A 20,414-nucleotide genomic window follows, 5' to 3' on the forward strand; every position below is an offset into this window, starting at 1 on the left:
GATTAAAACAAATGGAAATGTCGAAATTTTCATTTTGCTCCGAGTGTCCCCGCTGCGAGTGGGGGAAATTACGCCAACATGGCTCAGGGTTTCGCTCAATACTTCAAATACTAATCTTTAGTGATGACACATCTGAAAAGGACGTACCGTCCTGATGCCCGGATGATTACTTCCATGTTTGGTCCTTTCGATTGCTTTTAGAGAATACCGCGCAATTTAAATGGAAATTTTGGTTTTAATTTCGGTGGATTTTCTTCTTGAAGAGACGTGAATTTGAGAGAAGAATGTATGGGGAGCTAATCGGTTGATGGAATGTTGATGAGTTAGCCTCGACTTGACGTGGAAAATTTCTAATTAGTCGAAAAAATAAGTATTGCAAATTTGATTCAAAATTACATTCTTTTCTTCGATCTCGAAGCATATCTGAAATAATAAAAATAAACATAGAATAAATTATCTAAAGGAAAATGAACAATGAATCTCAACATTATCAAAACAATCATTAATCGTATTCATTACAGAGATAACTGATATTTTAGGTACCCATTGTCGAAAAAAACAATAATAACGTAGTAAATATGACCAAGAAAGGTCATCTTTTCGAAAACTACACTCAGTGAGTATAAAAACTTGAGGTAGTTAGCTTGTAACTTATTTTTGTACCCTCAATACCTAGATTTTGATTCCTTTATGTTCATTCTTTCAAAAGTTATTTATGGAGAATGAAGATTATTGTTATTGTTCGGCGTACTATCATCTCTTGAAATATCACTCGACATTTTCGACTCCTACAGTCGTAATAGAGACTCAACTATAGATCATGACAGGCCAATTGAAAAGTCCCCGATCTACCATAGTAAAACGCATTTTTCTGGCAAAATTCGATTCTATTATTCAACATAGTTGCCTTCGAGGGCAATACAGCGATTATAGCCATCTTCCAACTTTCGACACCATTTTTGTAGTTGGATTTATCTTTTGCTTCAAAATAGGCATCAGTTTCGGCGAATACTTCTTCATTGGCGCTGAATTTCTTTCCAGCGCGCATTCTTTTGAGATCTGAGAACAGGAAAAAGTTGCTGGGGGCCAGATCTGGCGAATACGGTAGATGCAGAAGCAATTTGAAAACCAATTCATCCAATTTTGCCATTGTTTTCATTGATTTGTGACACGGCGCATTGTCTTGATGAAACAGCACTTTTTTTGTCTTTAAATTGATCCGTTTTTAACGATTTCATCCTTTAAACGATCCAATAACGCTATAAAATAATCGCTGTTGATGGTCTGGCCCTTTTAGGGGTAATCAAGAATATTATATCTTGCTCATCCCAGAATACTGACTTGCCAGATGACTGTTATGTTTTTCCTTGCTTTGGATTCGGTTCATTGTGTGCAGTCCACTCTGCTGACTGTCGCTTGCACTCCGGAGTAATATTATGGAGTCATGTCTCATCCATTGTCACGTATCGACGCAAAAATTCAGGTTTATTGCACTCAAATAGCTTCGAACACTGCTCAGAATCATTAATACTATGTTGCTTTTGATCGATTGTGAGCTCACGCGGCACCGATTTTGCATTCAACTTTCTCATGTACAAATATTTATGAATGATATGATGTACTCGTTCAGATGATATCTCCACAATGTCTGCTATCTTGATCAACTTCACTTCACGGTCATTCAAAATTATTTTGTGAACTTCTTGATTTTATCGTCGGTGATAGCCTCTTTTGGGCGTCCACTGCGTTCGCCATCTTCGGTGCTCATTTCACCACGTTTAAACTTAGCATACCAAACAAGGATGGTTGATTTTCCTGGTGCAGACCTCGAAAACTCTTTATCAAGGCAAGATTTTGCTTCAACTGTATTTTTTCCCTTCAAAAAGCAATATTTTGTCAGCACCCGAAATTCTTTTTTTTTTCATCTTTTTTCAAATGATAAGAAAAAAATAAGAGTAGCCACACTCACAACACAATATCTCACAAACTAATGGTTGAATTGCTGTCAAATTTTGTCACGTATCGTTTGAAGGTTGGTACTAACTAAAAATCATATGGACTTAATACTAGCACCGCCATCTGCACATCAGACTTGGGACGTTTCAATGGACTAGTTTAGTGATGTTGATAATACTATATTTGACACGGTAGAATTAAAATATAGAGCAAAACTGATAAATAAGTGAAAAAATCCATCAATGATTGACTGAGAAATAGATTATTTAAATTTACGTATTCAAGCGCGGAACGTCTTTGGTCTCCGACTCGTCTGTGACGTCACGCCACTTGCCTGTGATCGCTACACCATAAATACAATACAATATTTGTAGGATTTTTTTTATTTCAGCCATCGTGTAACGAACAAAACACGACACGAACGGCACGACACCCCAATGAATTCGTAAACACTCTGCGAATAGTCGCCTCGTGTAAGTGGCGTGACGTCCCACACTAGATGCTGCGTACTATGAAATTATTCTTTCTAGCGCAACTTCAAAGTCCCATAACTTTTTCATTTCTAAAGATATTTCAATTATTCTTCCACATTTTTGTTTCATTTTACTTCAATTTTTAGAATTAATCCTTAACAAAAAAAAATGAAATCTAGTCCATTGGCCTGATATGATTTTTAATTCAATTAAGATTTTCTTGGGTGGAACAGGAAATAAAGAACTATTTCTCGTAATATATTTCCATGCATAAGAGGGTATCTCCATCATCCAAATCAACAAACTCCATAGACAATACTGTCCAGGGTCCAAACACCAAACCAACGCCCATCTCAATACCTTGGTGAAAACCACGAATCGTTGACATTGTGCAGTTAATTATTCCAAAGCAAATCTCGATCCCGGTTCCTTCAGCCTCTAGGTTTTCCACTGGATGGCTGTGCTCTTCACCATCTCAATTGAATGAAATGAAAACTTTCAGTCAGATAATGACTCTGGCCGAAGTCTAAAGGTGGAGTTCCGCAATCTGGCAGATTTTGGTATTATTTTCAATGATGACATTTGAATTGAATTCAGCCCGGGGCGCTTGAGTCCCGGGGACAGGGACAGAAAGAGCAAAATAAATTTCAGATGTTAATTAATTTCGCTCCGAAGTTTGGAAGAATTCGCGGGCTACAACTGAAACTCGGAGCGTCTGTCTCTCCGGTGGACAGAACCGAATTCAGTCTCGTCATTTGGACAATTCGTCTTTATGGATCGAAAACTTTCCGGCGAAGAAAGATAAACATCGTGAATTTCATACACTGAGAGAAATCCATATTTTTTTTATTAATAAAGCACTTATTTGGAGGTTATTTATTCACAACTATTACAGCAAATTTATATTTAATATATTCATTAATAGTTAAATTATGCATTCGAAAAAGTTCATTAATAGAGAATAAATATTTGTTGATAAGGTATTTGATAATATTTAAAATATTTCGGTTATAAATAATTTATATGAACTTACGTTATCTTCACAAATAACATAAATTCATTATCAACAAATTTTCAACTGGTAGTTAACGAACATTTGCTATTTATAAATAAACTCTTACAAGAATTCAATAATTTATTCACTCAGAATATAGGATTTATTAATAATTAACAAACTAACATAATTCTAGCGATCCAATCTGTGGAAAAGTTTAAGGACATATCCCTAAAAGAGAAGCGCATCTCCTTGAAGGATCTGCCTTGAACATTTTCCTTCGATTTGAATTTCCTTTTTAAACATAAAATCTGTGGTACTATGGGCTTATTGAACACCGCTTAGCACATCTGTACTGAATTTTGGGTTTAGATCGTTTGTACCTGCTTAGTTATTAGTGATGTTGGCAGTGGTTAGAGGGAACAGATGCGATCAAGATGACTAGGGTTCAAACCCGAATACCCTCAATATGAACTCTTAAAAATTTCCTAGTTTGGCAAACGGTTCTTTTCAGACCCTAACAATCGGATAATAGAAACAACCAAAATAATTATCTAAGAAATTCGTCAACCATTACTGAAATGAAATATTATTTTTATTCAGCATGGATACATATAAATAAGGTTTATTAATTATTACTCAATGATATATTTATTTCCTTCAAATGGATATTTCTTCAGCATTATTAATATATGTTATGCGTAAATGAATGGAGTGTAATAATAAATGATGATTATTGGTGGGATTTCAAATAAATTATTTGTTTCCATGAAACTAATATTTGTTTGTCCATATATCCAATAAATGATTCATTAACTATAATGCATTTTCGCTAATAACAAATGAACACTTCTCTCAGTGTAGGTACTATGCTTCATTAAACGTATGTCTCAAAAGTTTCGGCATGAAGGAACAGGCAGCAGCCTAATGGAAAAATTGTCACCGGTTAATTTTTTTATTTTTTCGTTTTTTGTTGAATTTGGCCTCCAGCACAAGAAAGCCTATGGGTTCATCTTAATCCAATGACTAGTTTTCGAGATACAGAAAATGGCATTTCAAAGTAACATTTCTCGTAGAAACAAACACTTTTACGCGACAAATATTGCTTACCTATAAGGTGATAATGTTATACTGGTTTTCATAAAAATTATTGTTAGATACGGGGTTAGTCAAACATTATTGAAAATGGATTTTTTTTTGTAATTAAAAAAAAATTCTATAGAATTTCCCAAATTTTTGTTATTACTTTTAGTCGAGTAATGTCAAACATTATTGGCTTTGCTATGACCTGTTTTTGGGATACACAGAGTAATACAGAGTTAGAACTATTTAGAGGGCCACTACAGGGATATGGAAAACCGTTAGAAAGACAGGGTTTTTAAATTACAAAAATATTGCGTTATTTAGGGATAAGTGTGTTGGTGTGAACAGATCCGAAATCGATATCTCGAAAAAACTGAAAATCGAGATTTTTTTTCTGTATAACCCATTCATTTTTGAAGATAACTTCGATATACCATCTCAACTCCGATACCCTGTATCTCGAAAACTTGTGATTGAATTGAGTTGGACCCATAGGTTTTCTTGTTAAAGATTCATATTCTACTAAAAACTCAGAAAAATTAACCGGCGATAATTTTATTATTAGGTTTCTGCCTGATTACACACACGTTGATAGTGAAAACAAAATGCCTGTTTTTGTTCCTCAAAATCGAGTGTTATCAATTGTAGAATGATGAAATATTTCGGAAAACTTTCACTCTCTTGTGTTTCCCAATAAGAATCCCAACCCTGCACAGAATATCGATTCTGAACTATAACAATGGAGGTTATCAAGCTTTGTTCCAATCTCCTTACTTCCGAATAATGTAAATTTTCCAATCTAATGCACAACAATCGGAGAAGAACAAAGGGCCAATTTGACTATCATCATTCTAGGATTCCTCAAACATAATTCCGAATATTACGTTATTATGTTTTTTTTTTGGATAATGGTTGAATCTGGTTACTTAAAATTTTGGTCATTGTAATCGGTGGTTCGAATTCGATAAATGATTGTTAAAAAATCGATTTGTTTTAAAATCTTCCGAGAGAAATTTTTGGTTAATCTGCATCTCAATTCTATATCATGTTGATTTTCGTGAGTAATATCATAAGGGCATTCAATTTTTCCGAAAAAAATCGAAAAAACAGTTTGCTAAGTAATATAACAAAAAGGAGCATAAGGGATGGTGGCAACAAAAATCCAAAAGTCGGAGACGAGGATTTTTTCGAATAAGATCTATCAAAAACTGCAACATATGGTAAAAAAAATTGAAAACATCGACTGAAAGAGCTAGAAATGCATTTAAATGCTAATGTTTTAGAATGACTTACTTTTCAATTTTTATGGATAATTTTTCATTCACAATCTTTGTCATAAACTGGAAATAACTATATCTATTGATATAAAATTCAGTGACGTTCAAAGTATAATCAAAAATGAGATTACAAGAGAATTTGAAAAAATTCTGAACTCTACTGAATCATTATGTGTTAACCTCAGAGTAATGAACATAGATAGAGGGATCATCTATCATTTTCAGTCAGCAAATTTTGTCCTCAACATGGACTATCAAATTTGACATGAAGCGCGCGGAAATGAAAACAAATTAGTGATACGATATTTCACTCAATTCGCGAGTTTCTCCACAAAAAACGTACTTCCTATGTCCCATAGTGAATCAAAGTTTCATATTATTTCAAAATATATTGAAATGAATACCTAAATATATCAGAAATTCAGAAAACAAACTTCAAGCGCGCCTAACGACGTGAAACAACCGATGACACTTGGAGAGCAAAAGTTGTCAAACCTTGGATTTCAGCAGCTAGATACAGAAAATAATAAATATTCTGCTTATTATGAATTCGACAATTAGGAAAAATATCGCATTCCAATTATTCTAATTTGCATATTTGATCTAGAATCACTCCAATAAAAATATTTCTTTCAATATAATATACATTCATAACGATTATAGTAAAATTGTGGATTTGAAAACATATCACAATTCGACAACGTAACCTAAGCATGTTGAGGATATGTAAAAATTGCGTATACTCCCTCTATCTATGTTTATTACTCTATGGTGTGAACCAATTCGAATATAATTATAAAATATGTTTTGTGATGTAGTGCTTCCGATGCAAAAATAACTATCAATCGGCGCTACAAAACCAGAAGTTTTACCTCATCCCATAATGAGGCAAGTTCAACAATGGATGCAAAAAATTTAATTTAAATACCACAGCGTTAATTTAATGAAGGTTTCTTCTTCTTCTTGCCTCCCTATCGTTTTGAGGGTAGCGGGTTTTATTACCTGTTGAAAAAGGGATAATTGCTTACGAGAGTTGGCTCAAAGGAGTGAGAACAAAAACATTATTTTGTTCCAGTTTGTTCGTTATGTTGCAACAGTAGGAAGCGAGATGAAATTTTCAATAAACTCTAATTAACATGGCTAGATAGCTCTTATCGTCCACTTCGATTTTGATTCGACTGTAAAATGTAGAGAGAAGAAGTTTTGAATAGGGAAACTTCAATCATTCTGTGCATTCAATGAAGTTTCTTTATACAATCCATCAAAGTTTTCACAAGAAACAATTGAAATGATTCTAGGAGGTGCTTTATGCTTGGACCGGTAATAATTTTTGGTGCACGTTGAACACTTCAAAACATCAAAGTAAATAGTGATTGGCTTATCAAACAATTGTCTACAAAAAAGGTACCTCTACATATTGATTGCTTAGGCAATTTTGGGAGAGGACAGCTATGAATGGAGTTCTTTTAGCTTTACATTATTATACCTAGGTGTACAACTTTGCTTCCGCCGTTTTTTTCCGAAATTCGAGACTTTATTTAATAAGCATGCCTTATACATTTATGATGCAGAGTATTGCCTATCGCTAGCCACTACTGACTCCCTTCTTTCTGGTAGCCTACGAATCCTGCGTTGAAAAAACTGGTCATCTTTTGAAGCGATCCAATTTTTACTTCGTCGTATGACCGGAAGTACTGGTCAGCCAGGCCGTTTGGCATTGATCGAAAGAAGTGATTGTTTCATAATACACTACGCCGAGCTGGTCCCCACCAAATACTGAGCATGTCCTTGGAACAGGGAATATTCGGTTTGGCCGTCGACGAGGAAGCATGGCTTGGATATCCCCATGATTCTGTGCGCTTGGGATTATCGTAATGAACCCATTTTTTGTCTGCAGTCACAATGTGGTGCAGAAATCCCTTCCGTCTTTACTTTGCAAGCAGCTGTTCACAAGCAAACAAACGCCGTTCAACATATCTCGGCTACAACTCTTACGGCAGTCAATTTCCTTGTTTCTGAATTTTTTCCATGACTTTTAGGCGTTTCGAACTGGCTTTTTGCTTCACTCCCAAAAATCCTGCCAATTATTGTTGCGTTTGACACTAGTCTTGATCGAGTAATGCCTCCAATTCTGCATCTTCGAAATCCTTCTCTCTTCTGGCCATCGACGTCAATATCCTCGTTGATTTTTGGTCATTCTATATTCTATCGCTACCCGTTTTACGTCTACTATTATTTCACTCATCATTATGTTAAAGAGTTTGAATCAAACTATCATCTTGACGTATTCCAGTTCCGATATTCGTTTCTTCGGTTAGTTTTTGATTGACTTTGATTTTCGTTGTACAGTTTCTATTCAAATCACCTATGATTCGGATATATCTTTCGTTCACGTCATGTTGGCTCAAGATTCTTTTGATGTCTCTATCTATCTCTATCTCTTTACCATGTAATTCAGATGAATACAGATTTGTTGTATTCGAAACCTTTCTCTGCTAGTTGTCTTAGTATAAAAATTGCATCCACGGTAGATCTCGAATGATTTGCTGTTTTTCGCATATTCCCACTTTGTCTTCAATTCTTTTGGCTAATATCTCAGTAAAAACTATGTAAACTGTACTCAGTAATATATTCGGCGTTCTCACGTCCCTGAGCCAACATGTTGAAGTTCGATTCACAGGGTTGGGACTATTGAAATATGTCGACTAATCTGGACTAAACATATAGACGAAACGTTGGCTTAGTTCAAATTGGTCGATTTATTTCAATAGTCCTAACCCTGTGAACGCGCAAAAATTGAACTGCCCGATTTTATATAACAATTTTAAATGTTGCTCATTGCAAATTGAAATGAAAAATCTCTTTTCTTTGATGTTCAACGTGATAGTCGAAAGAAGCGAGAAACACTTTTTCACATGGACTCGTCTCAAATACCAAAAGCTCCTATTCTCGGGGCGGATTGTTCCAATATCATCCCAACCCCGAAATTACAAGATACTTTTCCTTCCCTTATTGGCCGTCTAATTCGAAACTCCGCCACAGATGACGCCCGAGTAAAATCGTTTTATCTCCTCAAACGGCCATTACATTTGACTAGATTGGTTTTCCATTATTGCTCCTAATCTTCCTCTCCCCCTCCTACCCTCGGTCTTGTCTACGCCCGAAATATACCCCAGATACACATCTTTATGTGGCGTATTTAATGTGTCAGAAATCCAATTCATGTCGAATTTAGCACAGTCTTTTAGCGCCGCAGCAGTCGCAGAAGAACTCAATTTCGTTGTGTGCCCGGCTATTCTTCTTTTTCTTTTTTTCTCCTACACCGGCGACGAGGACTGATGCAGAATTACACTTATTAGGCCAATTGGAAAGTCCCCGGTCTGACGCACAGATGGCGGTGCTAGTATTAAATCCATATGATTTTTAGTTAGTGCCAACCTGCAAACGATACGTGTTAAAATTTGACAACAGTCCGATCATTAGTTTGTGAGATATTGCGTTGTGAGAATAGGTACTTTTGTTATTTGAAAAAAGATAGAAAAAAAATTCAGGTGCTGATAAAATATTGCTTTTTGAAGGGACAAAATACAGTTGAAGCAAAATCTTGTCTTGATGAAGAGTTTCCGGGGTCTGCAAGGGAAAATCAACCATCATTGATTGGTATGCTAAGTTTAAACGTGGTGAAATGAGCACCGAAGACTGCGAACGCAGTGGACGCCGAAAAGAGGCTGTCACCGACGAGAAAATCAAAAAAGTTCACAAAATAATTTTGAATGACTTTAAAGTGAAGTTGATCGAGATAGCACACATTGTGATGATATCATCTGAACGTGAACATCATATCATTCACGACTATTTTTACATAAGAAAGCTGTGTGCAAAATAGGTGCCGCGCGAGCTCACAATCGATCGAAAGCAACGCGTTAAGGATTCTGAGCAGTTTTTGAAGCGATTTAAGTGCAATAAATCTGAATTTTTGCGTCGATATTTGACAACGGATGAAACAAGGCTCCATCATTTCACTCCGGAGTCCAATCGGCAGTCAGCTGAGTGGATTGCACACAATGAACCGAATCCAAAGCGAGGAAAAATACAACAGTCTGCTGGCAAGGTTATGTCATTAGTATTTTGGGATACGCAAGGTATAATATTCATTTATTAACTCCAAAAGGGCCAGATCATCAACAACGATTATTATATAGCGTTATTGGATAGTTTAAGATGAAATCTTTAAAAAACGGCCCTATTTGAAGAAAAAAAGGTGCTGTTTCATTAAGACATTGCGCCGTGTCAAAAATGAATGGGAACAATGGCAAAATTGCATGGATTGGGCTTCAAATTGCTACTGGTACCGTATTCGCCAGATGTGGCCCCCAGCGACTTTTTCCTGTTCTCAGACTTCAAAAGAATGCTCGCTGGAAAGAAATTTAGCGCCAATGAAGGAGTTATCGCCGAAACTGCGGCCTATTTTGATGCGAAAGATAAGTAGTACCACAAAAATGGTATTGATAAGTTGGGAGATCGCTATAATCGCTGTATCGTCTTCGAAGGTAACTATGTGGAATAATTGAATCGAAATTTGCCAAAAAAAATGTGGTCTACCATGGCAGACCGGGCACTTTTCAATTAGCCTGTTAACCCCCTATGTTTAGAACCGTACAATTCTGTTTTTCGTTCCGCGAGGGTAATTGGCAATGATTTTTTCCCATTGTGTTTCGCGAGATTGCCTCCCGAATATCAGCGATGGTATCGTGTTTTCTTGGGACGTTCCAAACCGCTCGCTGCGTATCGTTCAATTAAAAATGAACGTCCCAGTTTTACGTTGCTTTGTTGGCGGCTAGGAAATTGCAATGTATGGGAAAAGTTTGGTTGTTTTCGGCTCGAACTGGAGTTTTATTTAGGGGCAATGTGACTCGATATACGTTACTTAGAATTTTCTGGTTTTTATTAGGATGGGAAATATTTTTTCCTCGGTACTATAAATATAGGTATACTATAGCTCTTATTTCAAATTTGATAACAATATGTTAGTGATAATAATATAGAAACACTTGGTTTCGCAAGCATTTTGAATGAATTTTCATTCAATCACCTGATAGGAAATGAATATTACGAAATTATTCCGGTAACAGAGAATAAAATATATTTGTGATTTTTCCTAATTGATCAGCTTCTCATAATATTGAAATAACTAGCGCCTTCGCCATTTTGTCACCTAATGATAAATTTATAATGAATGTTCCTTCTAGCTGTTTAATCTAGTTGCACTATTTATTACATGAACTCATTTTTACCCGGAAATGGTGTTATATTTAGGTTCATTATTACTAGTTGTGAACCCTTGAAGTTGTCCAAGAATGACCGATTTTTTTTTTCAAATTCAAGCACAAGAATCTTTCCTTTCTAAAGATAAATCCGATAATGGAAGTTCGCTAATAAGGGATAAAAAATGAGGCGACATAATCGAGTTGCACTTTTCCTACTTCCGACTCCTGTATCACCAAGAAACTTTCCACTTTGTGTACTCGACAACGCGCTCTCAGTGTTTCTCAGAAGGACAATCCCTTACCAGAGAGTTAACGTGTTTCGTTTATGTTGTCATGTTTACATGGACTGTGAGTGCGCTGCAACTTCGAGATGGCTTTCCAGTCCGCAAGATTTGTACACCGGTAAAAGATAGATAGATGAAGAAAGCTGACATTATCTCAGATTAGTTGGGAAAGAGAAATGTGTATTATTTACACTTTAGAGAAAAGCTGTCTAGTAGATCTAGGTGAATTATGGTAGTCTGGGAAATACTCGTTCGGGCAACGATTTTAGTAGATATAATTGTGTAACATTCTGAACCCTTTCTTTTAGAAAAAAGGCGATTTGGGTTCACTTTTTGGGTTGGTCGTGAGCGTACAAAAATTATTGAAGAAAATTTAACAGAAGTAGATATTAGTTCAACTTTCGGACGTTACTAATGATTAATTTTGATGATGACTGACAATTAAGTCAGTAGAAGATTTTTCATCGATAGCAAATTTTCCATTTATAAAATTTGTAAAATAAAAAAATTCGACTTTCTACTGTACGCCAACCAGAGATTTTTTCTGAAAACTGTTACCATAATTTGAAGTGAAATTTGATTCGATTCTGGCCGTCCGCATGGCTGTATACAGGGTGTATTCATATAAGTGCAGAAGTTTTAATGAGGTGAATCTTTGTCGAAAATTGAAAAATAATTATTGTTGTTTTTTACTCGATATTATAAGGCAGTTGATGAGATGGCATTTTGTGGGCATGTTTCATCTATGAATATTTTTGATTTTGTTGTGATCTTTGCAAGGGGTGAAACATGCAACGCCTATTTCAATTTCTAACAGAAGTAGTTATTAACGAAACAAAATTCCTCAATTTATAAATGTGTTGAAAACGATTTACTGAAAAAAAATTTTAATGTGTCCTTAAAAGCAACCTTTTTCTAATAAAAAAATTGAACTGCAAAATTGTGCATAGATCCGTTCGTGAACAAATGTAAATGTTGTAATTGTAAATGCGACGAAAATCAGTATGTGGCTGTCACGTTTTTTGTTGGTAACACCATGTTTACGATAACATTAAAACGAAAAGGCATTTTCAAGGATTTCCAATGCAGCGTTTAAATTCGTTAATGATGATAATTTGAAAAGGGGTTCCATAAATATGTTCGTTCGAAATTTTGTTTTCTAGTCAATTTAAACACTGCAGATTCAATTGGAATGAAATATTTGCATTTGAATGTATTATGACATGACCTCAAAATTTCCTGTTCGGAAGAAGAAGAACCAGCACCACAAAAAATTCAAGAATAATATCCAAACAAAATTTAACAATAATAACATAACTCAACCGAGGAAGTTGAAATTTTGGGTGTAGATATGAAATGAGATTTTTATGCTATGTACCGAAATTCACTAGGATCACGTTCTTAGAACTATAGAAAATTCAGTTCTATCAGAATCATAAAAAGGTAGAGAAAATTGAATCATTAATTAATTCTGAAATTGCACTCTTGGAGATCAAATATATGCAGTTCTGTTCTCAAGGGTGGAATTGGCGCATGAATGAACAAATGTTCGATAGCTCCCGAGTTCACATCAGTGTTTTCTCATATTTCTGTTTTTCTTAATTGTCATCGAATTTTTTTATATGAATGTGAAAAAACAAACGACATTTCTCTCTGAATTTTTCTAGTGTGTTGATCGAAAAATGAACAGCAATTACTTGTGGAAGCAACCTCATCCGATAAACGGAATATTACAAAAATAAAACACGAAAGACTCACCGTTACATCCAGCATCCAACCACCGGGCAAAAAAAACGCGCGAAAACCTCTGATATTTCTGACAGATACCGGTAAACATACAAGCATCACGTGAGAATCATCCCGCGCCAACTGAGTACCCTCCTTGTGGCACAACCTTTCCACGCGATACTTGCAATCAAACTATTCCCAAACATAACGAAAAATATCCATCGGTCCGCCAGCAGAAGACCTTCCATGTGACGCTCCGCTAGGTAAGTCGACGTCGTGGGCGCATCGCACCAGCCCCTTGCGCTGACGTCCCGACGCCGACGGTACAGGAACGGCACGCGCCTCGACGCTCAGTCGCGGCCACGCTTTTCGCGAGAACGCTACTGTTTCCGAACGACGAACACCCTGTATCGCGCGGGTTTTCGGGATGACATGAACGGGAATCTGGATAAAGTAAAGTACCGCGAGTTGTCTGCTGCTTATAGAAGAAGGATAAGAAATGGATGCGCCCACATATTTGCGAAAACTGAATCTGGCGACTTATCCCTGTGAAATTTGGAGATATTCAGATTGACGTTGCGAAAATAACGATGATTTAGTGCACCGAAAACCAAAATAATCCTATATACTCCACTCTAGTTCTTATATACTCCAATCTAGTTGAATCTGCGTCCGTATAGATGTGTAATACCTATATACATTACCGACTGAATTAGTACCGTGCGAACATCTTTAGTTCTTGTGTCGATCTTGTTGTGTGTGTTCTAAATCAAATTTTGTGATCTGTGATAGCGAGTCTTCTGGCGTCTGATGGAGGAGAATAAGGGTTTGCTATAATATATATTCTTTATTTTGATACAGGTTACGATGACAAAGCTCGGAGTTCCATCTTATGGAGGGACATCCTTACTGTCGGCTTTCATACTGCTCCTGTCCACTGGCCAGGTCTTTTCGAGTGGTGAGTACCATTTCAGTCTTAGGCATGCCCTATTTTTTTCGTTCGATCATACGAAAGCGTCTAGGGATCATCGAGGTAGACCCTAATAAAACCGACATCCTCTTATCGGGTACAGCATCTTGCTTTTCCGTCGGTATTCCTTGGAGATATACAGCGCCAGAGTTTAAGGTATGGCTGGATATAATATCGTTTGATGTGCCCTTTCGCTGATGGGTATTGATAAGGTTGTACGTTATGTTGCGATCGGAAGGAATGCATTATCTCAGTAATTCAATTACCTGGAATATTTTATTGAAGGCTCGCTTGAATTATTGGTTTGTACTTCTTGAACAAACAAAATTAGTTATTCGTAGCTGGTAACCCAGATCAGGTCAGTTCTATTGCGTTCTTGAAAACTGAATTATAAAGAAAAAACCTTATTGGACCCAGAAATATTTTATAGGCCTTTTATGGAATTTTTCCATCAGAAATTGTGAAATAAAAGTCTTGATAAAAATTGGACCACGCAATTTAATTTTTATTGTTTTGTATCCAGAAAACCGGTTTGTTTTCAGCATTCGTATATATGTTGATTTAAAAATGATATATATATATGATATTCGCCTCAATTCTGAAAAATTCTTTTATATATCTTGAAATATAGAATTTTTACTAGAAAACTACCGTTTTTGAAGTGAACATTCGAATATTGTTCGTTCAATCCGAATAAAATCAGTTACGGTTCTGAAGTGAAGAAGTTTTATAGTTGACAACATATTTTTCTATTTTTATTTAAGTCTACAAACATACTACAATATTAGAAGAAAATAAATAGTTTCAATTCATATCACGAAATTGATATGAATAAAGTAAAATTGTTTGATGAAGATTTGTTGTTAGTCAATATGAATTATCGTTCACTAAAGATACTACAAAAAAGGATAAATATATCACACACATAGTAAAAGAACTCAATTTTTGAGTTGATGTTTTGCCTCATCCGTAAAATTTAATTTCAGATGAAATATGAGCGTTCAGTTTAACATGCTTCCAGAAATAATCTATAGTATTGAACCCGACCTCAATAATTATTCAAATTATAGAGGTTATTCACACCCTTTTTGCAAGGGTCGATATGCTAATGGGGCAAAAAATTGCTCCCTCTTAACCTAAAGTGACCTGTCCGAGGTTTTTTAGAACCAATATCAGCCTGAACGTTAAGGGGCAATTCTAGTTGAACCATTTTATTATATGAAGACCGAAAAATTCGTCGGTGTAAAAGTTTACGAAATAGCCTGAAAATCGACGAGCCAACTTCAACTTTCTGTAACTCCCAGACACTTCGAATATTCGATATGAATTTATTCGGCATATAAAAAAGTTTTCATTCGCACGCACAAAATCGATTACACGAAAATCAGATGGTCATTCATATTCCCAAGTTTGAAACGGAATATGATTGATTACCGCCATAATTTTATATCTGTGATAGATCCAACAGGTTTGTTCGAAATAATTTGCAGCTATTTTGGTGAATAATTTTTATTCAGTTTGAATAGGGAATATTCCTGATTTTTATATTATGTATATTTCATTGCGTTACTGTGTGTTTATTTCATATTAGTTATGAAAGTGACATCTCCAAACCCAAATTAAGTACATTGAAATATTATTTTGAGAGTTTGAATAGATTCTTTTTGAAACGTTGGAGCATTTATAATAACGTTAAATTCTTACCTCAATGTCTTATAAACAAATAATATAGATTGAGGGGGTTGTCAAAATAATGTCAAATAGCATATACAGGGTGTTAGTGACTAAGTGCGACAAACTTTAAGGAGGGATTCTGCAAGATTAAATAATGACACCTTTTTATTGAGATCATATTTGTTAGACAGGTTAATTTTCCGGGATGACCTATTAGATGTTTATATAAAAATAATCTTAATTTTGTGCTGAAAAATTGCACGTCGGGGTTTGAGACAATGCTCTTTCTCCCTAAAATATTTTCAGATCTCCACAACGTCCGGTTATACCAGAAATATACTACTACTTCCTTATTTCAAATAGCACACCCAGTATATTATTGCAGAGTAGTCTGTGACTTCCCGAAAACACGGAAAAAACTAAAATTCGAGGTGTGTATAACTAAATTTTACATTTCATGAATTATAATTAATTTTTCGCTGGGATTGTTGAGAAATCCAAAACCAATACAATTTTCAATTACGAATAATTCATTACAATTTTTGAAATGTCCAATTCATTCATATGGAAAAATGGAATATTAGTTTCTTTCTGTGTTTTTCGGAAGTCAAAAACTAATCCACACAGTTATTAATTGCACTAAAATATTCATTTTAGGTATAGGGTTTGTGCAATTTCAAACAAAACAGCCGATAAGAGGACGCCACTTTACTGTTACATAATTGTAACGGTACGCACTAATGGGTTAAGTAACCCCCACTGTTTTTCACGTAGAATCGAGTGAAATAATGAAAAATATAGGTACTAATTTGAAAATCTTGAGTTTTTAACGAATTCAAGTTTTCCAAGTTCATGATCTTCTTATAAACACCCTAAACATTTTTGGTTCAAACCGCAAATAGTCTGATAATGCTAAATATTTGCAGAATTGAAAAAGTAGAAGATTTCTTCGAAAACTGCTTTTTCTGTAGAAAATTAAAAAAAGTCCTCATCGCCACCATTTTTTTCATAAGAATCCCATCAAACCATGAACCGTCGAGTTTTTACCCAAGGTATGGCATATTGCCGAAATTGTCGCCAAAATAGCTATCTAATGATACAATAATATGCTGGGTGTGCCATTTGAAATAAGAAAGTAATATTTTAGGGAGAAAGATCATTGTCTCAAACTCCAATATGCAAATTTTCTGCTCAAAATTATTATTAGTTTTCCATAAACGTCTTATAAGCCATCCCGCTGAATCACCCTGTATGAGTAGGTTTTTTGAAATTGTACCTACTAATAAATTGTTTTTAATTCACATACCTAGTTAATAGTAATAAAAAATTAACGTTTTCAATAATCGAATCGCATTAGACCATAATTCATAACCTGCAATATAAAAAAAAAGACTTTTAAAGGAGACCCTTATCCGAATGGTTATAAATATTAAATCGTAATTATAGTTCGTCAACTGCAATAAACGCATCAATTTATCAATAGAATCCATCCATGGGAAAAGCTCGAAGTTGTACGCTTTATTCAAGAACTCCTAGTTACGTACTCATTTCACCATCAACGTTATACTCTGTGCATATCCGCATAGAATGTCATCGTATAAACCTCCATTTTGTCGGTTGTATAATAACTTTCCGGAAATTATGATGAATTAACGAATTTATCAAACTTGAAATATGGTGTACTGGAGATTGTTACGTTCAGTTCAGAACATATTATTGAGGCGGATCATTATTGGATTCGATTTTCATAATTTCGTAACGTGATTTTGTTGTGAACTATGGTTGAATCGCTTTTATAGCGTTTTAAGGAGTTATTTACTGCTTCGACCTGGCTACCACGCAACGGATTTATTTTATGGAGATTGTTTTCCTTTTGCTTCCGAATCTACCGAAGATATATATAATCAAGTAGTAGGTTTTCAATCCCAAGTCAAGTCAAGTATTCATTTAGCAAGTACTTGAATCAAACTACTTGAGTTTTAGCAGTTTTATTGTGTAGTGTCACATCAATAAAAAAAATGATAAAATGAGGAGGAACCTCGCAAAAAAATACTTTTATTTATTGAACTTATTTTATAAGAAACCCGAAAATATCAACTTTTTTGAATAATAATTGAGTCACTATAAATCACAAAAAAATAAAAAATAATTGAAAAATAAAGTTTATCAATATTGAGAAACCTCCAGGCTTTGTTTCATTCCATAATTCTCAATCCAGGATCTAAGACACATGGGGCATCTTAAGATTTGTCGCCTTATCTATTGCGGGTTTTGGTAACTGTGAGAGCAGCTCTGGAAAATTGTCTTTCAAAAGGAGCTGAAGTTGCTGGCATTGATTGAAAATCCTTGGCCACTTTGGCCAAGTTTGGAAAGATATTTCTGAAACTATCAAAATCTACCAATAGATTTCATAGAAATCTGGGAAAACTACTAATAAAGTCACAATGGCGAATGCTTCAGTCTCTCGGCGCTCGAGGAATTCCCTTATTTAGTCTAAGCGAACACGAGATTGCAGAAAATATACGCTTCTTGTGCATATCAATCTCAAGTAATATCAAGTAGCTTGATTTCAAGACAAGCAATAAATATTTAAAATGAAGTCAAGTCAAGCTCAAGTATGTAATTTTTCACGAGCTTGATTTTCAAGTCAAATAGTTGGTTGAAATGTCAAGTTACTTGGCTTGATGAATCCCTTTACACAAACAACTCCACACAAATAGAATTGCGGTTTTTTTCCATTCGATAACTCAAAGTATTCATTTTAGATATAGGGTTTGCTTGAGTAACTGAAATAATAAAAAATAATTTGTTTCAATTCGAAAATCTTGAGTTTCGATGAATCAATCGAACGAATTGAATGTTTTTTTATTCAATTTTTATACATCGATCATCATCATCGGAATATTCCCAATGAATTTCGTCCAATAATGAAATCCGTTTTGATTTCATTGTCCAAATTCTATATGATTTATGGTTCAGTAAGGTATTTACGATCAAAGAGAGTTGTAAATTCTGACTGTAAATCCTCTATAACCTATCCATTCGCAAGTTTGTTTGGATTTGGATATGACTGAGAGACTGTGAAGATTTAATTTAATTTTATTGCTACCTATATGAATTTACACCTACTCATACAGCTTAAATGAGACTTATATAGCTTAAATGGGACCTATAAATCGAATTGGAATGTATTCGATGACATAATTGTACAAACTTGTGAAATGTGTTTTTGATACTTGAACACTTTTAAAGTTTTCCTAAATTCTTTTGCTGTCAGTATTTTGATCACTCGACCCGGACCATATAGAACAAATGTCCGGTCCTCGCCTTCCATCTGATTCTCGTGTTCTTTTTGGCTTTTGAATCAGCCTAGCTGAATGACTCTACAGCGTTGAATCACAAATTTTGAAGTAAAAAAAATATTACATTTTCAATTGAAATGCCTTCTTGTCCACCAACTTTCTTTAAGAAATCCAATTCATTACATGAAGAAATTATTACAGCACCTGATTTTATAGAAAGGAACAGTTACAACGTATCCTATTCAATACATTCTAACATACATGGTAACTCTTTGCCGTCTCCACTTTCAAAACATTTTCAATTAGGACTGCGCTGAACGTCCCCTCCAAAAAAAAATAACGAAGGGTATTTTTCTATATCATCTCGACACTAGTAGAAACAGAAAATATTCCTTTTGATCTTTGCCGCTTTCGCATCACATTTGCTAAAGGCGCGAGCCATGCTTTTGAGGGTAGAATATTTCGCTAAGGGATGTGAATGAAACAAGATACGTCTCGTCCTTTGCAGTTGACGTCTTCTCGGATTGTTCTTAAAAATGACAGAAAAATTGAGAAAGTGGGTCTTTGAGATCTGAAATGATCAGATGAATGGCAGCGAGTCACTGGAGACGTATAAAGATGAAAGAATATATTTCGTTATCTTGAGTTGTAAAAAGAAAGTTGAAATAAAAACTTGTTTTTCTCAAATCACGATTTCTGTACTACTTTCATTTCAAGAGGTGAATTTTTTTCGTGAGTTTTTGTTTTAAAGAGATCAGTGGTCACTAAGAACATCTTGATAAAACTTATCAACCTCAAAACCTTCAAATGAATGCATATATTATTTTATTAGTAACAATTATTTCAGCAGTCTCAACGATGAACAATTATTTGATGTTTCATCTAGTATGAAATCATGTTCATGTTGCACAAAGATATAAATTCTGGAATTGCACTCAACAAAAAAGGATTTCTCACTTGAGAATTTGGAAATTAAAATTATGAGCATAATATTAAAAAACATTGAAGAAATGCATATTCATCAGCTAGCTGTTAAAAGACATCAGATACATCGTTTTGAGATGTGATAGAATTTTTCTAGTTTTCTAAAAAATTATTTTGATTAACAAAATGGAGTACCTATGGTATATTTTATATATTATGAATTCAAATCAATATATGTAGTTAATTCAAACAATTCTATTTGAAACAAATAACTGAAATATTTTTATATAAACTATTTTATCACGTATCCACTGCATTCATCAATATTTTCATTAAATACTGTCCAATTTCAGTATGGTAAACGATGACATTGATCGAAAAGCAGTAGATTTCCTTTCACATGGATCGTTGAATTAGGAAAACCCTGATATTTTGTTGGGGTTTCTGCTATTCAGATGTGACAGTATGTAATTGGATTTATA

The 20,414-nt window shown here is 34.7% G+C and overlaps 1 protein-coding gene across 7 annotated transcripts in view; it reads left to right on the forward strand.

The window, feature by feature from the left end:
- Positions 1-20,414, forward strand: part of LOC123674023 (tyrosine-protein phosphatase Lar) — a 570,788-nt gene that overhangs the window by 243,493 nt on the left and 306,881 nt on the right. For all 7 annotated transcript variants that reach the window (XM_045608828.1, XM_045608831.1, XM_045608826.1 and 4 more), the window contains exon 4: positions 13,924-14,020. In XM_045608828.1, coding sequence (XP_045464784.1) covers positions 13,930-14,020 — 91 coding nt within the window. In that variant the 5' untranslated portion in view covers positions 13,924-13,929. The remainder of the gene's footprint in view (positions 1-13,923; positions 14,021-20,414) is intronic.

Source organism: Harmonia axyridis, chromosome 2 (assembly GCF_914767665.1).
Source record: "Harmonia axyridis chromosome 2, icHarAxyr1.1, whole genome shotgun sequence".
Taxonomy (NCBI): Eukaryota; Metazoa; Arthropoda; class Insecta; order Coleoptera; family Coccinellidae; genus Harmonia; species Harmonia axyridis.